The sequence below is a fragment of the Protomyctophum bolini genome, assembly GCF_963924005.1.
Source record: "Protomyctophum bolini genome assembly, chromosome: 6".
NCBI lineage: Eukaryota > Metazoa > Chordata > Actinopteri > Myctophiformes > Myctophidae > Protomyctophum > Protomyctophum bolini.
Window position 1 is genome coordinate 27349886 of NC_137867.1, and position 18884 is coordinate 27368769.

General features: G+C 42.6%; 1 protein-coding gene across 3 annotated transcripts in view; it reads left to right on the forward strand.

The window, feature by feature from the left end:
• The window catches only part of unc5db (unc-5 netrin receptor Db), a 203397-nt gene that overhangs the window by 179774 nt on the left and 4739 nt on the right, over positions 1 to 18884 (forward strand). For all 3 annotated transcript variants that reach the window (XM_080765408.1, XM_080765410.1, XM_080765409.1), the window contains 4 exons: positions 607 to 834; positions 13432 to 13581; positions 15188 to 15352; positions 17737 to 17915. In XM_080765408.1, coding sequence (XP_080621534.1) covers positions 607 to 834; positions 13432 to 13581; positions 15188 to 15352; positions 17737 to 17915 — 722 coding nt within the window. The remainder of the gene's footprint in view (positions 1 to 606; positions 835 to 13431; positions 13582 to 15187; positions 15353 to 17736; positions 17916 to 18884) is intronic.

Below are 18884 nucleotides of genomic sequence, written 5' to 3' on the forward strand. Positions count from 1 at the left end.
CAGTAGGCCACGATACATTGTGTACAAGCTCATTTAATTCCCAGTCAGTTCCAACCTGCATGATAAGCTTGAAAAATAACATTTGTATGTTTTGTCCAGTGATGGTTGTGTGCTTCAAATCCCACCAGTGCCTTTTGTTATCTAACACCCTTTTATAATGTAACTATTGTCTATCTTCTTTTTAGCTTAGCTATTGTCTATCAGAAAGGAAAGCAAATACAAAGGGGAGAGTGCTTCCCACTCACAAAATGTGGAATACTGTTGAATATTGTCAATGCTTGCACTTTGGTATCTAACATACCTATTATTCATTTTATTAGCTCCGGCTGTGTTGCTAGCGACATATTTTTGTCTCCTGCAGATTTGAACTTTTACAAGGCAGCAAACTAAAAACAATTGCCAAGGGTTTAATTCCCCTTCAACTTCTGAAGTTACAAATTCATCAGATTAACATAACTCTGGAGGTACGGTAATACATTTTACAGGATATTCGGTCAAGCCAAATGTAGTGAGCACAGAAATTATTGCAGATGCAAAGTAAACATCATCTCGCTGACAGTCTGTGCTTTCACAATCCCCATCTCAGATCTGTGTTCTTTCTTACAGGAAGTGATGTCAGTGGAGGAGGAGTCCACTTCCTGTTACTGCCTAATGGACTCAACGTGCTGCCACCTGTTGCTGAACCAGCCGGGCTCCTATGCCCTAGTTGGTGAGCCTCTAACCCAGACAGCTGTCAAGAGGCTGAAGCTAGCTGTGTTCGGGAGTATGGAGGCCAGTTCAATGGACTACAACCTCCGGGTCTACTGTGTGGATGACACACCGCATGCCTTTCAGGTACAGTAAGATAAGCTCTAGCGCCACAGGGGGGGAAAAAAGGTGTAACGCAGAAACCTGTGGCCTGTAGACCAGAGGTGCGCGTCGCTGTTTGATTATGTTGCGTAGAGTGGTCGTAATGGGCAAAAGGGGTGGCTGAAACGTGCCTGAATAATAAAAGTGGGAATAATAATAATAATAATAATAATAATTATTAAGGGACCAAGAAGACACGCAGTGACTTTGGTCACTTCTTGTATTTGTGTTTTTTTTTCTTCTTCCGCCAAAAATAGCTGTTCTGACTGAACCGTGCAGTCGCTTTTTACGAAACTCTGTAATCTGGTAGAGGGCCATGCCAAACGGTGACCATGTGAAGCCCATGACCATTGGCCAAATGGTGGCGCTATAGCACTGAAAATGCAAACTTTGAACGTGCATATCTCATGAACCGTTTGACCGTTGGCAATGACACTTTGATACACATATTTGTCTCCTCATGGCGAACAACTTTCGTATTCTGACTTTTGACCTCTGACCTTTACATTACCCACCATTTTGAATTATATGAAAACCATTTAAAATCTATCTCCTCCCAGAATCTTTGATCAAAATGTACAAAAACGTCTACACTTGAACTTTGGACTTAAACGAACAAAAAATCGTAACAGATTTCTTTTAAGTGAAAAAATGAAGTTTTTATGAGCCAACGAAAATGCTGTTTTGTGATAGCTGTTCTGACTGAACCGTGCAGTCGGTTTTTACGAAACTCTGTAATCTGGTAGAGGGCCATGCCAAACAGTGACCATGTGAAGCCCATGACCATTGGCCAAATGGTGGCGCTATAGCACTGAAAATGCAAACTTTGAACTTGCATATCTCATGAACCGTTTGACCGTTGGCAATGACACTTTGATACACATATTTGTCTCCTCATGGTGAACAACTTTCGTATTCTGACTTTTGACCTCTGACCTTTACATTACCCACCATTTTGAATTATATGAAAACCATTTAAAATCTATCTCCTCCCAGAATCTTTGATCAAAATGTACAAAAACGTCTATACTTGAACTTTGGACTTAAACGAACAAAAAATCGTAACAGATTTCTTTTAAGTGAAAAAATGAAGTTTTTATGAGCCAACGAAAATGCTGTTTTGTGAAACCTCTCATGCAACTAATACGTCTTCCAAATACGGTTGGCAGCTAATACCTATACTGCATGATGTTATTGTATAGAATGAGTCAACTGACAGTGTCTGCTTAGCTCAGTCGGTAGAGCTCTTACCTTTGGACCACAGGGTCACTGGTTCAAATCGGGGTAGCGGCTACTCTGCCTGTGATTCTTATTTGTGCATATCTATCTCTCTCTCTCTCTCTCTCTCTCTCTCTCTCTCTCTCTCTCTCTCTCTCTCTCTCTCTCTCTATCACTAGGACATAGTCTCTCAAGACAGACTGTTGCCTCGCGTCAACTAGTCTGTCGGCAAGCAGTAGAAAGAAACGTATCACTGGCCTACAAGTATGGACGCTGTAGTTCAGGAAGTCAGCCGCGCAATCACCCAATCACATTTAGTGGGCGGGATTTACATGTGTGTGCGGCTAGGACATTTCGTCCCACTGGAAGCAAACCTATACACGCTTCTTATTATTGAACATGGCTTCCTCTGGTCAACAAACAACACCAAACAACCGGCTAACCGGTTAGCCGACCGTTAAAAAACATCCGGATATTTTTATCAGCTTTAACGATTAATTTGCATAATAATAAATACGTGTTCTGATCTTAAATCCCTTTATTTTAGATCGTTTTTAGTAATAGTACAACATAAACATTACAGAGACTGTACTTGTCACTGTACAATACTTTAAAACAGTTGTCATGTTGCACACATGCCTAAAATTGTTCTTATTTGCGCCGCCCAGCTTGTCACACTCCAGGCTGCATGAACAGCGCTCTGGCTCGGTTTTCTGCCCCCTCAATGTCCCAAAGTTCTCTGTTGTACTTCTGGCTAGTTGGCTACAAGGGTAGCTTTGCGGACTTGCGGTAGTCGAAATGTAAGCGAGTGACAGCGAGACGAGATGAACACATGTCAACCGTATAAATGCAGAGACCTACTTGGCATTATTAATTCCATTATTGGCCATTTGGCCTGGAGGGAGAACGTTTACAGCCGCTGCCGCTTCCTCCTCTTATCCGTCTCCCCACACTGGCACGGCTTACGGCTATCAAGTTAGCCATGTGCTATCGATGTTTGAGGGTTTTCTCGTCAGCGAAAAGTCAACAAACGGAACACGGTGACATGCTTGCTGATCTTCCTTAATAATAAAAAAAGGCTTAGCCCATGCGTCCAGTGGCTTTATAGGTATAAGTTGCTCAGATCTGGACTGGATTTATTTATGTTTTGGACTAGAACCGGCGGACCTCTGTAGGACTACTGTAGACGCGCAGATGCGATGTTTATTGATGATTAAGCCTACAACAATTTATTTATATTGTTAAATGTTGCTTTTTTGTTTGTCTTTTAAAAAAGGAGCATAAATAAATGTATACCATTCGTCTACCAACTTTAATTATGTAGCCTATACATGCATATTACATTTGGGGTAGCCTATTAAAAAAAAGAAAAAAATCAACCACTATCCGTTAATGACCCGGTTAATCCTGTCGGCTAACCGGTTGGGAAACTCTCCGTTACTGACATCCCTACTTGATATACGAGGCTTTTTCCAAAACCAGTAGGTAAACATAATAAAACATCTCGTCGATCGATTAAATATTTCAAACAAATGTGCTGAAGCGGTTTGATATGTTCAACATTGTGTAGAACAGCAACTCTCCTTAGCACACTAGCAAAAATGTCCTCCTCCGTTACATCCATGTTTTGTTCCGCAAAGGAATGGTTGAAAGTAGGAATGAAAACAGTGCGGCACAGCGGTAGTAGTGGAACTCGGCGGAAAAGCAAGGGCCTTTTCCGGTTGATCGAAATTCTAAACAGAGCTTGCCCCCAGAGTCTAATTTCGAGGAACAACAGCGGAGGCGCTGTTTTCCCGAATATTTGACGATGGGATTCTCAGATTGACTAGGACATGACATCACACTTATAGAGATAATAGTAACTGTAATAGAGTAATAAGTCTAATAGTGTAATAAGTGTATTTAGTGTAATAGTGTAATAGTAGTGTAATAGTGTAATATTGTAAAAGTATATTAGTGTAATAGTGTAATAGTAGTGTAATAGTTTAATAAGTGTAATAGTGTAATAGTAGTGTAATAGTGTAATAAGTCTAATAGTTTAATAACCCCCTCTCTCTCCCTCTCCCCCCCCTCTCTCTCTCTCTCGCCACCCCTCTCTCCACCCCCCGCTCTCTCTCTCTCTCTCAACCCCCCCCCCCCTCTCTCTCTCTCTCTCTCTGTCTCTCTCTCCACCCCCCTATCTCTGTCTCTCTCTCTCTCTCCACCCCCCCTTCTCTCTCCCTCTCTCTCTCTCTCCACCCCCCCTCTCTCTCTCCCTCTCCTTGGTCCCGCCTTATCGCTGCTTGCAGCTATATTTAAGGGACCAAGAAGACACGCAGTGACTTTGGTCACTTCTTGTATTTGTGTTTTTTTTTCTTCTTCTCCTTCTCCTTCTTCCGCCAAAAATAGCTGTTCTGACTGAACCGTGCAGTCGCTTTTTACGAAACTCGGTAATCTGGTAGAGGGCCATGCCAAACGGTGACTATGTGAAGCCCATGACCATTGGCCAAATGGTGGCGCTATAGCACTGAAAATGCAAACTTTGAACGTGCATATCTCATAAACCGTTTGACCGTTGGCAATGACACTTTGATACACATATTTGTCTCCTCATGGCGAACAACTTTCGTATTCTGACTTTTGACCTCTGACCTTTAGATTACCAACCATTTTGAATTATATGAAAACCATTTAAAATCTATCTCCTCCCAGAATCTTTGATCAAAATGTACAAAAACGGCTACACTTGAACTTTGGACTTAAACGAACAAAAAATCGTAACAGATTTCTTTTAAGTGAAAAAATGAAGTTTTTATGAGCCAATGAAAGTTTCTGTTTTGTGAAACCTCTCATGCAACTAATACGTCTTCCAAATACGGTTGGCAGCTAATACCTATACTGCATGATGTTATTGTATAGAATGAGTCAGCTGACAGTGTCTGCTTAGCTCAGTCGGTAGAGCTCTTGCCTTTGGACCACAGGGTCACTGGTTCAAATCTGCGTAGCGACAACTCAGCCTGTGATTCTTATTTGTGCATGTCTATCTCTCTCTCTCTCTCTCTGACTCTCGGACATGACATCACAATAATAGAGATACTAGTAACTGTAATAAGTGTATTTAGTGTAATAGTGTAATAGTGTAATAATGTAACAGCAGTGTAATGGTGTAATAAGTAATAGTGTAATAGTAGTGCAATAGTGTAATAAGTGTAGTAGTGTAGTAGTGTAATAGTGTAATAAGTCTAATAGTGTAATTAGTGTAATAAGTGCAATAGTGTAATAAGTGTAATAGTGTAATAGTGTAATAAGTGTATTCTGTCTTCTCTCTCTCTCCACCCCCCTCTCTCTCTCTCTCTCTATCTGTATCTCCACCCCCCCCCTCTCTCTCTCTCTCTCTCTCTCCACCCCCCCCTCTCTCTCTCTCTCCACCCCCTCTCTCTCTCTCTCTCTCCACCCCCTCTCTCTCTCTCTCTCTCCACCCCCTCTCTCTCTCTCTCCACCCCCTCTCTCTCTCTTTCTCTCTCTCTCTCTCTCCACCCCCCCCTCTCTCTCTCTTTCTCTCTCTCTCTCTCTGTCTCTCTCTCTCTCTCCACCCTTCTCTCTCTCTCCCTCTCCTTGGTCCCGCCTTATCGCTGCTCGCAGCTATATTAGGTATTTCTTTTACACCTCAGCTAACCACCAGAAATAGCAGCTCTGGCTGAACCGTGCAGTCGGTTTTCACGAAACGCGGGATTCTGGTAGAGGACCATGCCAAACGATGACTATGCGAAGCCCATGACCATTGGCCAAACGGTGGCGCTATAACATTCAATTGAAAATACAAACTTTGAACGTACATAGCTCATGAACTGTTTGACCGTCTGCAATTTAACTTTGATACACATATGCGTCTCCTAATGCCGAACAACTTCCATATTCTGACTTTTGACCTCTGACCTTTAGATTACCCGCCATTTTGAATTATATGAAAACCATTTAAAATGTTTCTTCTCCCAGGATCTTTGATCAAAATGCACAAAAACGTCTACACGTGAACTTTGGACCTATACGGACAAAAAATCGTAACACATTTTTTCTAAGTGAAAAAATGAAGTTTTTATGAGCCAATGAAAATTGCTGTTTTGTGAAACTTCTTCTGCATCTAATACGAATATGAATACTGTATGATGTTACTATTTACAATGAGAGAATTGACTGTGTCTGCTTAGCTCAGTTGGTAGAGCTCTCACCTCTGGACCACATGGTCACTGGTTCAAATCCGGGTAGCGACAACTCAGCCTGTGGTTGTTTTTTGTGCATATTGTTCTCTCTCTCTCTGTGTCTCTCTCTCTCTCTCCACCCCCCTCTCTCTCTCTCTTTCTCTCTCCCTCTCTCTCTCTTTCTCTCTCTCTCGCTATCTCTCTCTCTCCACCCCCCCCTCTCTCTCTCTCTCTCTCTCTCTCTGTCTCTTTCTCTCTCTCCACCCTCCTCTCTCTCTCTCTTTCTCTTTCTCTCTCTCTCTCTCTATCTCTCTCCACCCCCCCTCTCTCTCTTTCTCTCTCTCTCTCTCTGTCTCTCTCTCTCTCCACCCTTCTCTCTCTCTCCCTCTCCTTGGTCCCGCCTTATCGCTGCTCGCAGCTATATTTATTATTATTATTATTATTATTATTAGTATATATATATTTTTTTACCACCATTATTATTATTATTATTATTATTATTACACATTGAATGCTGAAGACAAGTACACTTGTCTTATCAAATAAAAACACTGGGAGCCTTAGACGAGTATACTCGTCTTAAGGCGTTTTATATCGATATATAAAAAGGTCTTGCTAAAATGTGTCCCTTTATTCCTATATATGGAGAGACATGCAGATGGCGGATTTAGCTGCGGTTGCCGCGGTTAACCGCAGTTTAGGGTGTGTCAGGCATGCCCAAATATGGAGTGCTGTGATGTCAGAACAGGCCCGCTCCATACAGTATATGGAGCATGTGCATGTGCCCTGCTCGTGAGTCGAATTTGAAGTCGGTGGGCCTAGCGGTTCTCGAGTTACCTGCATTACAGAGGACAGACAGACAGACAGACAGGCAGACAGGCAGGCAGGCAGGCAGGCAGGCAGGCAGGCAGGCAGGCAGGGCAGGCAAGGCAGGCAAGGCAAGGCAGGCAAGGCAGGCAGGCGTGGAGTAATCAATCTTACAAAGGACCACTTCACTTCATCTTCATATAATTGGTCCTCAGTCTGTGTCTCATGGGGGGGCTGTGGGCAGTTCAGAAACCGGTCCATCAGTGACATCATCAATGGGGAATCCAAGCTAATTGAAACTGCAGGCTTTCTATTCTTGAAAAGTTGAAATGCGAAAATGGAAGCCATCGTTCTCACCATAATACAAATCTAGATGTAAAAATTGGCGTAACTATGATGTCACTGGTGGATGGGTTTCTGAACTGCCCACAGCCCTCCTATGTGACACAGATCGAGTAGAAAAACATTGTGGTATTTTATTATGAACATTAGTGAGGACCAATTATATGAAGATAGGTTGAAAAGTGGTGAAGGACAAAACCAAATCACATGTTTTGAACCCCAATAGGCTCTATGCACTGCAGTCATATTGGCAAGAATTTTGATTGCTTCTTTACTTACCTGTATTTGTTATTGGTGTTTTATTATTATTATTATTATTATTATTATTATTATTATACTAGGCTAATTAAGGCTCTGTTCCATTTAGTGTAGTAGAGCCTTTCCTAGCAAGGCGAGCCAACATGTACAATAACAGCACCCTGAGAGAGTTTCTCATAATTCTCAACCAGTTCAGTACAGCTGCAATTAGAAAATAATGCATAGTTTACAGAGAGTGTAGAGTCAGCACACTTTTTCCTCATGTTAAGATTACAGGTGTCTAAGAAAAGAAAATACTTTATTGGTATAGTTTCTATCCGTAATGACCACATTTCGGGCTGGTTTCTCTCTATTAGGACTTTTAAATGCCTTGCATTGGAGAGCATCACATATTAATGACTTATATCTTCCATTCTAGTGGTGCAGAAACATTAGCAAGATGGGGAAATCACTGGGAATCAGACATGTTGGGATTCTTTCTCCAGTTCTCATCCATTGAACCTGAAGCAGATGTCCAAACAGAAGCTAGTAGAAATGCCTTTGTTGTGTTTCAGTTTCGGGGGTGGGGGGTTGGTGGTGATCAGCCAAAGTAACGGTCAGTTCACATTCTGACAGCTTACGTTTGATTGATTGATTGATTGATTGATTGATTGAAATATTTATTAACAGTTTGCAGAATTACAGTACATTACAAGCACAAACTCAATACAAAGACTGTTAACTGAGTGGACGACCCAATTAAGCATTAGACTTGTTTACAAGAGGGTCCACCTTGTTCAATTCATCAAAACATTTAGAGACGTACAAATAGATACTTCTATATAGTCAAAGAACAGAACAGAAACTCATGATAAAGGTAAAGAGGGAAAATAAACATATACAGTGAGGGGAAAAAGGGGTGGGTTGGGGATTCAGATTTTACGGGGGCCAGTTTACTCACGTTAACTCACCACCAGTACGTAGTATGCAGTCTCTGTCTGCCAGTACAGAGGCTCTAGTTGGCTGCGTCTTAGATACCCAGACTCTTACCTTATCTTACCTTACAGGTTGACTATTATTGTTGAAGAAATGGATACAAGGCGCCATGTCATTGTTCCGAACTCCCATTGTTATATACAAAAACTAAAGTAGAGTGGTTAAATCTCGTTGAGCTGGTCATTTTGAAAGTAGCTCTCAAGTCCATAAAGTGTGGGCACTCCTGAGTTAGACCATTTCAGATGAGATCAGACACGTTGCCCTTGAGAAACCATACTGCTGCATTAACATCGCTGTCTGATAGATTATCATGTTTTTTTTTTAACAGAGAGAGACAAAGCCCTATGTACTGTAATCATTGCCTTTCAAATGTTAACCAATCATTCTTTTTTATGGCGCTTGACTTGATTATCCTTCAATGACCTATGGAGTATTCAGGCATTGAAGTCTCATCAATGAGCGTCAGGGAAATCAAGCTTCACGTCGAAACTCCCCCCCGGGAGACAAGACTAACAGATAACAGAGAACAGAACAGAAGACGGGCCGCGATGAGCTGAGACAAGACGAGCCGAGCTGAGCTGTACAGACAGAACAGAGCGAGAGCAGAGCAGGCCTCGGGAGTGACTCAGCGTCCCGATTGCATTCCCTGTCATGTAGCAGCCGTCAGTAGCAGCTGGCTTTAAAATGTATTCTGGATTTGGTTTATGAATTCCCCAGCCTGACTGGCGAGCAGATGCCAGACTTTTTACCTCTGTGTCCCCTGAGTTTCTATCTGCCATAGCACAATTTCACGTGTGTGTGTGTGTGTGTGTGTGTGTGTGTGTGTGTGTAGCTTCAATGTAAAGTCAATCACAAGCAGCACACTGGAAACATGAGCACTCATATGATTTAGAATAGATGGTTCTATACGAAGTGTGTGTACTGGCTGGAAGCATCAGAATGTTAATTTATTCTCCCCTTGCTGTGTAACGTCATGGAATTTCCACTAGGGGATTTAGAATAAAGTATTTTTTTTCACATGGACATCCAGGCATAATATAAATAAATCGGCCTCCTGGTGGTGCTATAACATAATGTGAACATTTTGTGGCGGAGGTTCTTCCCTGATCTCCATGCCTTCGGGCTTGCAGAGACAAATTGCCTGGTTGGGGCGCCCGGTGGCCTAGTGGTCCAGGCGCATGCCGCACATATAGGCTCTGGCCTATATATTATTTGATATAATTTGATCGGCATCTGCCGATACCGATTTTTCTCGATCTATTTATTTTATAGAACACGTTTATGCCATATCACAATAGTACAATATCCCAAATCGCAGACAATTTCCAGTTTAATATCATGATATGGATATAATATTGATACTAGGGACAACCCTAGCCACTACCAACCTACTTCTTCTGTCCTTTAACCATAAATAACTGCCCTATTTTAGGGCAGCTGGATTGGCATGAGGCGTGCAGTGAATGACTGAATTGATCATTTCCGGAGGCAAAGTGGTGTTTTTCCCTGCCTCCATGTGTTGGTATTTCGGGGACTCGCCATGCAATAGTGTGGGAGGAGAGGTGCAGTAGGGGGTGTTTTATATGCAAATCAGAATCACATTGCATTTTTCGGGTCAACAAGTACTACAATTTGTACTCCCTGCCGGCTCAGACCTGATTTACCAGCACACATTCTTCCTCAGCCACGCCCCCCATTTCCACTTTAGGTTGCCTGTCACTCAGTCAGTTTCCTGTTTACCTGTTTAGTGGTGTTCTTTATGAAAGCCTGGGTACCGAGGCTAGTGTTCTTTTAACTTAGTAGCTTAGCTTGTGTTTAAAACTACTGTTTTAACTACAATGCTATTCAAATGGAAACATTAATGCAGATCATTTTCTGCAAAGGAAAAGTGAAAGTGTGGGACCACCTAGCAGTAAATACATTTTTCACTCCCTATCTCTCTCCATCACTCTCTCCTCACCACTCGTCTCTTTCTAAACGTATTACCTAATAATCATATGTTCACTCTCAGTTGGGTTGTTTTTTAAACCACGTATGATGATGAGCTTGACGGACAGGCGCCTACACTCTCCGTCCGCTGGTAACCCCGAATTTGATGGTGACCTGGTAATGTGTTGAGCGTTGCACCGTCTAAATGGGAAGGAAATATTTGCATCACTGCCCTGGCTGATGAGAATAACTTGAAGCTGGTCTTAGCGCAAAGCACTATGTCTGTTCATAAGATAGCAGTGCGTCCACTCCTGATTGAGCTAGACCACACCTCATTTTAAGACCCAACCTGTCCAGGGCCCTAATAGGTACAAGATTACTTGTTATCTAAACCACAGGGGCGATGGGCATAAAAACGACATCTGCATCAATCAGAAAATGCCAGTTAGCAGCGTCTTGCACCAGGCAAAAGATGGGTCCCTCAGTGTTCATTTATCGATATCTTATATGTTTGTAACAGGTCTATTTGGTTACATTTGACTTCCAAATAACAAGACAAAACAAAACAACACAAAACCTCACCAAAATTGGGAGTTAGAGGAACATTTCCATTCAAATTGGAGCCATATATTCCACAAGCTGACCTGGGATTGAATCTTGCCAGCGCTTTCCTGTGCCTGCCCCTCACTATCTCCCTTTCAGCTTTTGAAACTGTTTATCTCCACTGGCCCTTTTCATTAAAAAAGGTGGAAAAAGGAACTGGACGGAAATGTTCCATTTTGTGACAGGAAGTCATTCTCCAAGGTCACAGGCCTCATTGTGGAGCCATGCTAGCTGTTATATGGAAGGACTACTGATAGTGGCCTCCCTCCAGGGCTATTCGGACGGTCGCCGACAGGCTGTTTTGAGAGACAAAGGCAGATGGTGGAGGAGGGATGTACTATTTCATCCAACAGGTTTCCCGCTGTCACATTTGTTTTCCTAGCAGCATCTTTCATCTGCGTTTTGCCAATGGTTGATTGGTTTCACACCTATGGCAATGACAGATAGGCGTACACACTACAGTTACACACACACAAACCACATGCTCACTGCACATTTTGGCTCACTGAGATGAAATGCTAAACATGACACACGCTGCATACGTCATATGTCAATTATATGGAAGGAAACAATTGACTATGAAAGTCCTTCTCATTACAAGCAATGCTGTGTGTGTACGTGTGTATATATGTGTGTATATATATATATATATATGACACTAGACATACTATACTGTATGTACCGGTAACTACACACACACACACACACACACAGACATGCACGCGCGCACGCACGCACGCACACTACAGTCACTACCCACACTCTCTCTTAATTGGCAGTGCCCCCCCAACCCCCCCCCCCCCCCCACACACACACACACACACACACACAGGCGCGTGCGCACGCGCATTGTCACGGAGTCAGAATCCATCAGTTCTGCTTGGCTTTAGTCACAGTTCTCTTCACTGTCTGTTCTCCTTTGTGATTGAGATGGCTACGGATAGACAGCCCAGACGCTCCAACCTCCCACAGGGACACAGAACAATGAGTACAGATGAATACCTGCGAGCGGCAATCAAAGAGCTCTTTCATCATCACAAATTTAATTTGGGAGATGCATGTTAAAGCCCCAATGCACACTTTTCCAATGCATTAAATTGAAACTTCAATCTTGTCATGTTTGCGGGCACAAATGTGATGCTAATGAGGTCCAGAATAGTGTATTTTTTTATTTATTTTTTAAGACAACTCAGCGGCCATTTTGTGGAAGCCCAGTTTTGTGTCGAAGTTTTGTGATGAGCTCATTTGTGGGGGTGGCAGAAGGCAAAGCAGGTCATCTTGGAATTAAACAGTTTTATTCCCAGCTCCATCTGATTACATGTTGAATTGCAAGACACTGCTCCTGATGAGCATGTTGGTGCCTTGCATGGTTGCCCACGCTGTCAGTGTGCTTTAGATGAAGGCGCTATAGAAAATCAGACCATTTACTGTACATCTTACAACAGGTGGCGACATATCTGCTGGAGGTCATCGTGTTCAGAAGGTGGGTTGGAAGGAATTGCCAGTCTAAAGAGACTTGTTTTCTCTTGTTCTTGTATTCCTCCTCACTTTGTGGCATCCCAAAGGGAACTGAGGGGGTGCAGGTAGTTCAGCACCAAGGCCAGCGCTGCAGGGCTCCCCCGGGCCAGGGGATACAAGGACAATGCCTCCCAGTCCACATGCTTTTAGTTACAGTGACTTCATGCCCTAGTATGTGCTTATAGGAGAAGAAAGTCAATGTCACATGTGTTTTGGAAGTTCAAACAAAGGTGCTGCTTCTTTCATGGATTTGGCTCCTTTTTGTGACTTGGAGGCTTGAAAGCCGAATATTTCTGACATCCCATGCAATTTTTTAATTTGCTTAGGTCATACTTTGCTATAGGACAGAAAACCTCAATGCTAATATCTGTGATATTTGCTGCAAGAAAATAGTGGACTCACCCACACCTGCAAATATCTGCATTTGTCTAAAATGATCCTTCAGTCAACGGGAAGGTGGACCTGGGCGCACCTGGTACCAATTTAAGCATTTCCCAATTATAGTTGAGTATATAACTTTCATACTGTGACTTATAGAAATAATATTTGACAGAGCGGGACATTTTGCCCTTATTTTATTGTCAATTACACCTGAATTGTCCATATAGCTGCCGTAACATCACTAATATGTTTATCCCCTATATTATGCTATGCTGTCCTGTCCTCTCCTCTCCTCTCCTCTCCTTTCTCCTTCCCTTTTCTCTCCTTCCGTTTCTTGTCTCACATTTCTCCTTGCATTTTCTCTCCTCTCCAGGGAGTGGTAGCCACGGAGAAGAGCAGAGGGGGACAGCTCCTCGAGGAGCCAAAGATGCTGCCTTTCCGAGCGAACACCTTCAGCCTGCAGGTGTCCATCCAAGACGTCCCCCAGTTTCTGTGGAGCATCAAGCCCTTTACCACATGTCAGGTATGACAGTGAGCCAACACTCACAGAGATTCATTCATTTTAAGCAGATCAGTCCTTAATCTTCTCCTCCGAAGGGGGAAATTAAATTAGTTTTGGTACTAACGCCAGGGCTGGGGGTCCTGGCCAAGAGAGATACTATGTTATCTGTCAGTGAAATGTTGGTTCCTTCAGCTTACCTGTCTTGCAGACATGCATTTGAGCGATAGATTAAGTTGTTTTTAATATGTTTTTTCTGCAGTACACTGGAATAATGTACACAGCAATGAATATATATTCCTTATGAAAGTGAAATAATAATGTTGTATGTGGTAGACACTAGACAGTCATTCCTCTGTGGAATGGGCGAGTGCTCTGTCCCTGCTGTGTTATTGCTCCCAACGTCTGAATGCAGGGGTGAGGCCTGCTGCGTGTTTCACACAAAGCAGACACCTCCACAGTGTCTACGTTGTTATTTATGAGGGTCTTAGGAGGGAGACAGGCTCTGTGAACCTCCACCACCCCCTCCTCCTCCTCCTCCACCTTCTCTTCTCTCTCTTGGAGCAGGTGTAGAATAATGGCCACGTGGCTCGCCATACATCAAGTCAGCTTTTAGTCCTAAAGAGCAAGCTGGTCTCTCCATGTCCATCATTCCTTCCACCTCCGCCACCACCGTCAATTAACTGCCACGTATCACATGAATCGGGTTTGGGGCAGGGCGGGTGGGGTTGGGGCGTGGGGTCAAAACCAGTCTTAGGGAGGTTAACGTTACTTGGGCCCCCACTTCACCTTTAAAGCCAAGTTCCTCACTACGAATCGTTTACAGGTCACTTTAATATGCAGATATCAGGCAATCTGCGCTGTACCAGAGGTCAAGGACGTTTTCCCCACAGATGTGCCCCCGTTTCCACAGAAATTAATTATACATCAAAGGCCATCATTCTCTCCTCTGCTCCCAAGCCCCACAGCCCGGCACGTTCAGAGAAATGCTGCGCACAATACATATAACCCTGTGAACGACTTTTTATGATCAGAATTATGTGGGGCTGTATTTGCAAGAGGATCCCGCTGCTTCTCTCATTCCCCCTCTGTTTCAGTCTGTCCTCGAAAAATACGTATTTCTACGCATGAAGCTATCATCGCTTAGGCTTCAAAGCCAACTGCCTTTTGATCTTACTTTGTGTGTGACAGTTTTTTTTTTTTCGTTTGTGAGAATGTGTTCACACGAACGACAAGCAGTTGAGTCATCTTAGAGAGATGCCGTATTAAAGTTAATGCTGTCCTCTGTTTGCCTCTTCTTCCTCTTCATTCATTAAAGTTAATATGATTTATTTGCACAATAATAGGAGCAAATTAATACATTAAATTATAAAAGCGTAGAAAGGTTAGAAACAAATGAGAAATGTATGAAGAGAGATACAATAAAAACAAAAAAGTGGCTTGTGAAATCATCTCACCCACTAAAAGAGAGAAATAAACAGCAGACAGCAGACAAAGATTCAAAGACATGTATACTATATGTACTTTATGTGCTGAGAAATGTTACAACTGAACATTTCCCATTACCCCTCTCTTCCTTCCTTCCTTCCTTCCTTCCTCCTCCCCTCTATCTCCCCTCTCCTCATGTCAGGAATTCCCTTTCCCCCAAGTGTGGTGCAGCAACCAGCAGCCCCTGCACTGTGCCTTCTCCCTGGAGAGATACAGCCCCGCCACCACGCAGCTCTCCTGCAAAATCAGCGTGCGCCAGGTCAAGGGTCATGAACAGATTCTGCAGGTCTACACGGCCGTGGCCGAGGTGAAACCTTCCTGCCTCTTTCCTTCTCCTCCTTGCCAGGCATTGGAGGACAGTTTACTTTTCTCACACAACCTTTATCTAACCTTCCGCAGAAGTGTGTGTGTGTGTGTGTGTGTGTGTGTGTGTGTGTGTGTGTGTGTGTGTGTGTGTGTGTGTGTGTGTGTGTGTGTGTGTGTGTGTGTGTGTGTGTGTGTGTGTGTGTGTGTGTGTGTGTGTGTGTGTGTGTGTGTGTGTGTGTGTGTGTGTGTGTGTGTGTGTGTGTGTGTGTGTGTGTGTGTGTGTGTGTGCGCACGCGTGCGGCCATTGACAGCAGTGTTGGCCCGTTGGGCCAGCTTTCCCCTGTGCTGGCATTCTGTTATTAATAGAGAGAAAAGGACACGCTCTCTAAAAGCATTGGGCTGTACTTAGATTCTTGTGCGGCTTTATAGTTCTCACGCAGCGGACATTTGGTTGTATTGTACTGTATTTGAACCCGCAGATACAATGGTGTTATAGTCAGACAAGGGTTGAAAATAAAGTTTTAACAATAAAGCCTAGACAACAGGTAAACAATTTCAAATGTATGTGATTCATTCATTTAAATTATTTGTCAACTGCCTCACGTGTGCAGGGAACCCTAACCAGCTCGGAGTCGCGGTGCAGAATAACATGCAAATGCAAACAAAGGCAGTGCAGTAATTACAGATTGCAACACCCAACATGCAGGTTTTGCGGTCAGTATATTGCAGTAAAACGGCAGCAGTGGGGCTGACTGCTCAACCTCGCAGTACTGAGAGAGACAAAATCAACAAGACAGTGAGATGCTAAATGAGGGCAATCATGTGGGAAAAAGACATTCACTCTTTTCAAAAGTGAATTAGCCAAACTTTGAAGGCACCCTGGTGTCTAAACAAGTACGAGTATAGAGCACCGAAGTCCGTCACTTTCAGTAGAGGGCGCCAATACACAGGTTCATGTATTTTTTTATTTGCAGTGAAATCTCCATAGGGCGATTTTAGGTCGCTTCATATAAGAACTGTGTTTGAAAAATAAACCAACCACCCCGGCCTTTCGGTCAGGGGAGTGGCGTCGTTAATGATGTCCATTCATATTTGATACAGCCAGTTTCTGGAGAAAATTGAATTAATGTGGCCGCAAAAGCCTTGAAACTACATATGAAGGCAATGTCGCTGCTAATATACGTCACGCCCAGCTGTCAACACATTGCGTTCCTGAGATTCCTCGTTGACGTAAGCTCAGCTGGTAGTGACTCGACTCGCACTAACCACGAAACATTAAATATCAATAAAATAAAATTAAGAATAAACGTAATTAACATTCAGTTTCTGTTGTGCGACGGGCAGATGCAGCCACCCGCCTACCCGGAAATGTAGTCTCTGGGTTGTTTGACTCATTTCTAACGCTTATTTTGTTACTCTTTGGGTATATTTGTACATTTCCACCTTCAGTCGATGCTTCATAGTTCATATCCATATTTTAAACACAGTTCTTATATGAGGCGATCTAAAATCCCCTTATGGAGATTACAATGCAAATAAAAAGTACACGAACCTGGGGACTGACGCCCTCTACTGACAGTGACGTCAAGACTTTGGTGCTCTATGAACTGTTTGTATGATCCTAGTCCCAACATGATGGATATGAATAGAACTTAGGGCCTAATTTAAATTTAGTTCCATGCCTTTGTCGCAGATCAAAAATAGCAGATCTACGAGTTCACAACACATCCCGATCTGAATCGCTGTGAGCTTCTGAATCGGCTATTTCGAGTGCGCGACACGGCATGCAACAAAGTATAAGTAAGGTATTGCAGTACCAGGTTCCCCCCTCTCTAACCAGGCACATAGTGGAAAGATAAAGTGAAAAGTAGAAAAGTATTTCAGTCAGATATAATATAACTGAGAACTTATATAGTATATGTGCACTGCAGAAAAGATTCTTATCTTTCCAATAATGCCAATATTATTTCCCCCTTTTAACATACTTTCTATTACCTCCTTTCGGGAGTCTGTTGATTGCTATTGGCTTGTCGGCCTCTGTAGTCCTAGCAATCAGCTCTAACTACCAGGCAGCCAGGGGCAGAAGGGAAAAAACCCAAACAGTGGGTTTTAACTTGTTAGCTAAACTTGTCTCATTATTGCATGTCACCCTACACCCTACCCTATTTACAAGCTTCAAAAAATGGTATGTCTCATCTGAATTATTTTCCCAATTTATGAAGACCAAGATATGACAACCTCTCCTCCCCAAAGCATCAAGGTTTTTGACATAAAATAATTTATTTCTGAAGGAGCTTCAGTGGCATCCGACTGTTTTTGGTGGAACAGGTGACAGATGTCACAAATTGTATTAAACTATTATTTATTTATTTTGGTCCTCTCTAGACTGAGAAGGAGTCGGTGCCATTTTTTATGCAGACGGACTGCACCATCACCTCGCAGACAGGTCCCAAGGCCTTCAAAATCCCCCTGTCCATACGCCAGAGGATCTGCGCTACCTTCGACACTGCCAATGCCAAAGGCAAGGACTGGCAGCTCTTAGCCCAGAAACTACACCTAGACAGGTGAGCCCATACCGCATGATTCTTACTGTGTCCGTGCTTGTTCTTCTCAAGCAGCAGGAGAATGGGTGATCGACTCACTAACATGCTTTTTATTTTATTCTGCTTAATAAACTACTATACACTTTCAAACCAACATACCTATTTTGGGCATGTTAAGCAAAAGTTGTCCCAAAAACATTTTGTCTGTTTTCGCTACTTTAGAAAATAATGAAAATATCAGATGTACAAGCTTACAATGTGTAGATCACTATCATGCACGACACAGTTATATGACAAGTGTATTAAATGGTTAAACTTAATTATATTGTTATTATAAGGGTAATAATAATTATAACTAGAATTGCACTCTGTCGAGTGCCTACTTGCTTGTTGCACACAAGTAGGCCATAAATGGCCTACTAGTGCGCAAGCAGAGCGTGCAAGTACTGTAGACCGCTACAAACCTTCAAATCTCAGCCTCTCTGTGAAAGAACGTTTGCAATGAATTATTAGGTTTAGCTATTTGCTACGTACCTTGCTTTTGTAGGGGGAAAAAGTTATTTTGAAGTATGGTAAAATCTATAAAGGAAATACAGTCCCATCGTTCTAGAAGTGTCCAGGATCCACTTGTAGTTTCTCAAAGAAAAATAAGTCATGTATATCAGATGAAAAAATATATTAATTGAAAAGAAAATATGTTGTTACATATACAGTATAATATTATTTAGTTTAAACTCTCAATAACATTGCTTTCCTTGTCCATCGGTTTTATTTATTTGGTTTTCCTTACGTATTTGGTTGTCCTTATGGTTTTGGTTTTTCTTTGTATCCATTTTTTGATCACACAGTTCTAGTTTATGAGTTTCATTTTCGTTGATCTCCTCTAGTTTTTGTATTCCCATATTCTTGAGATTTTTGTTACGCATAACCAACCGTTCCTCTCGTCTTACATCCGTTTATTTTGTTCGGATATTTCGAAGTCGTCTGTTT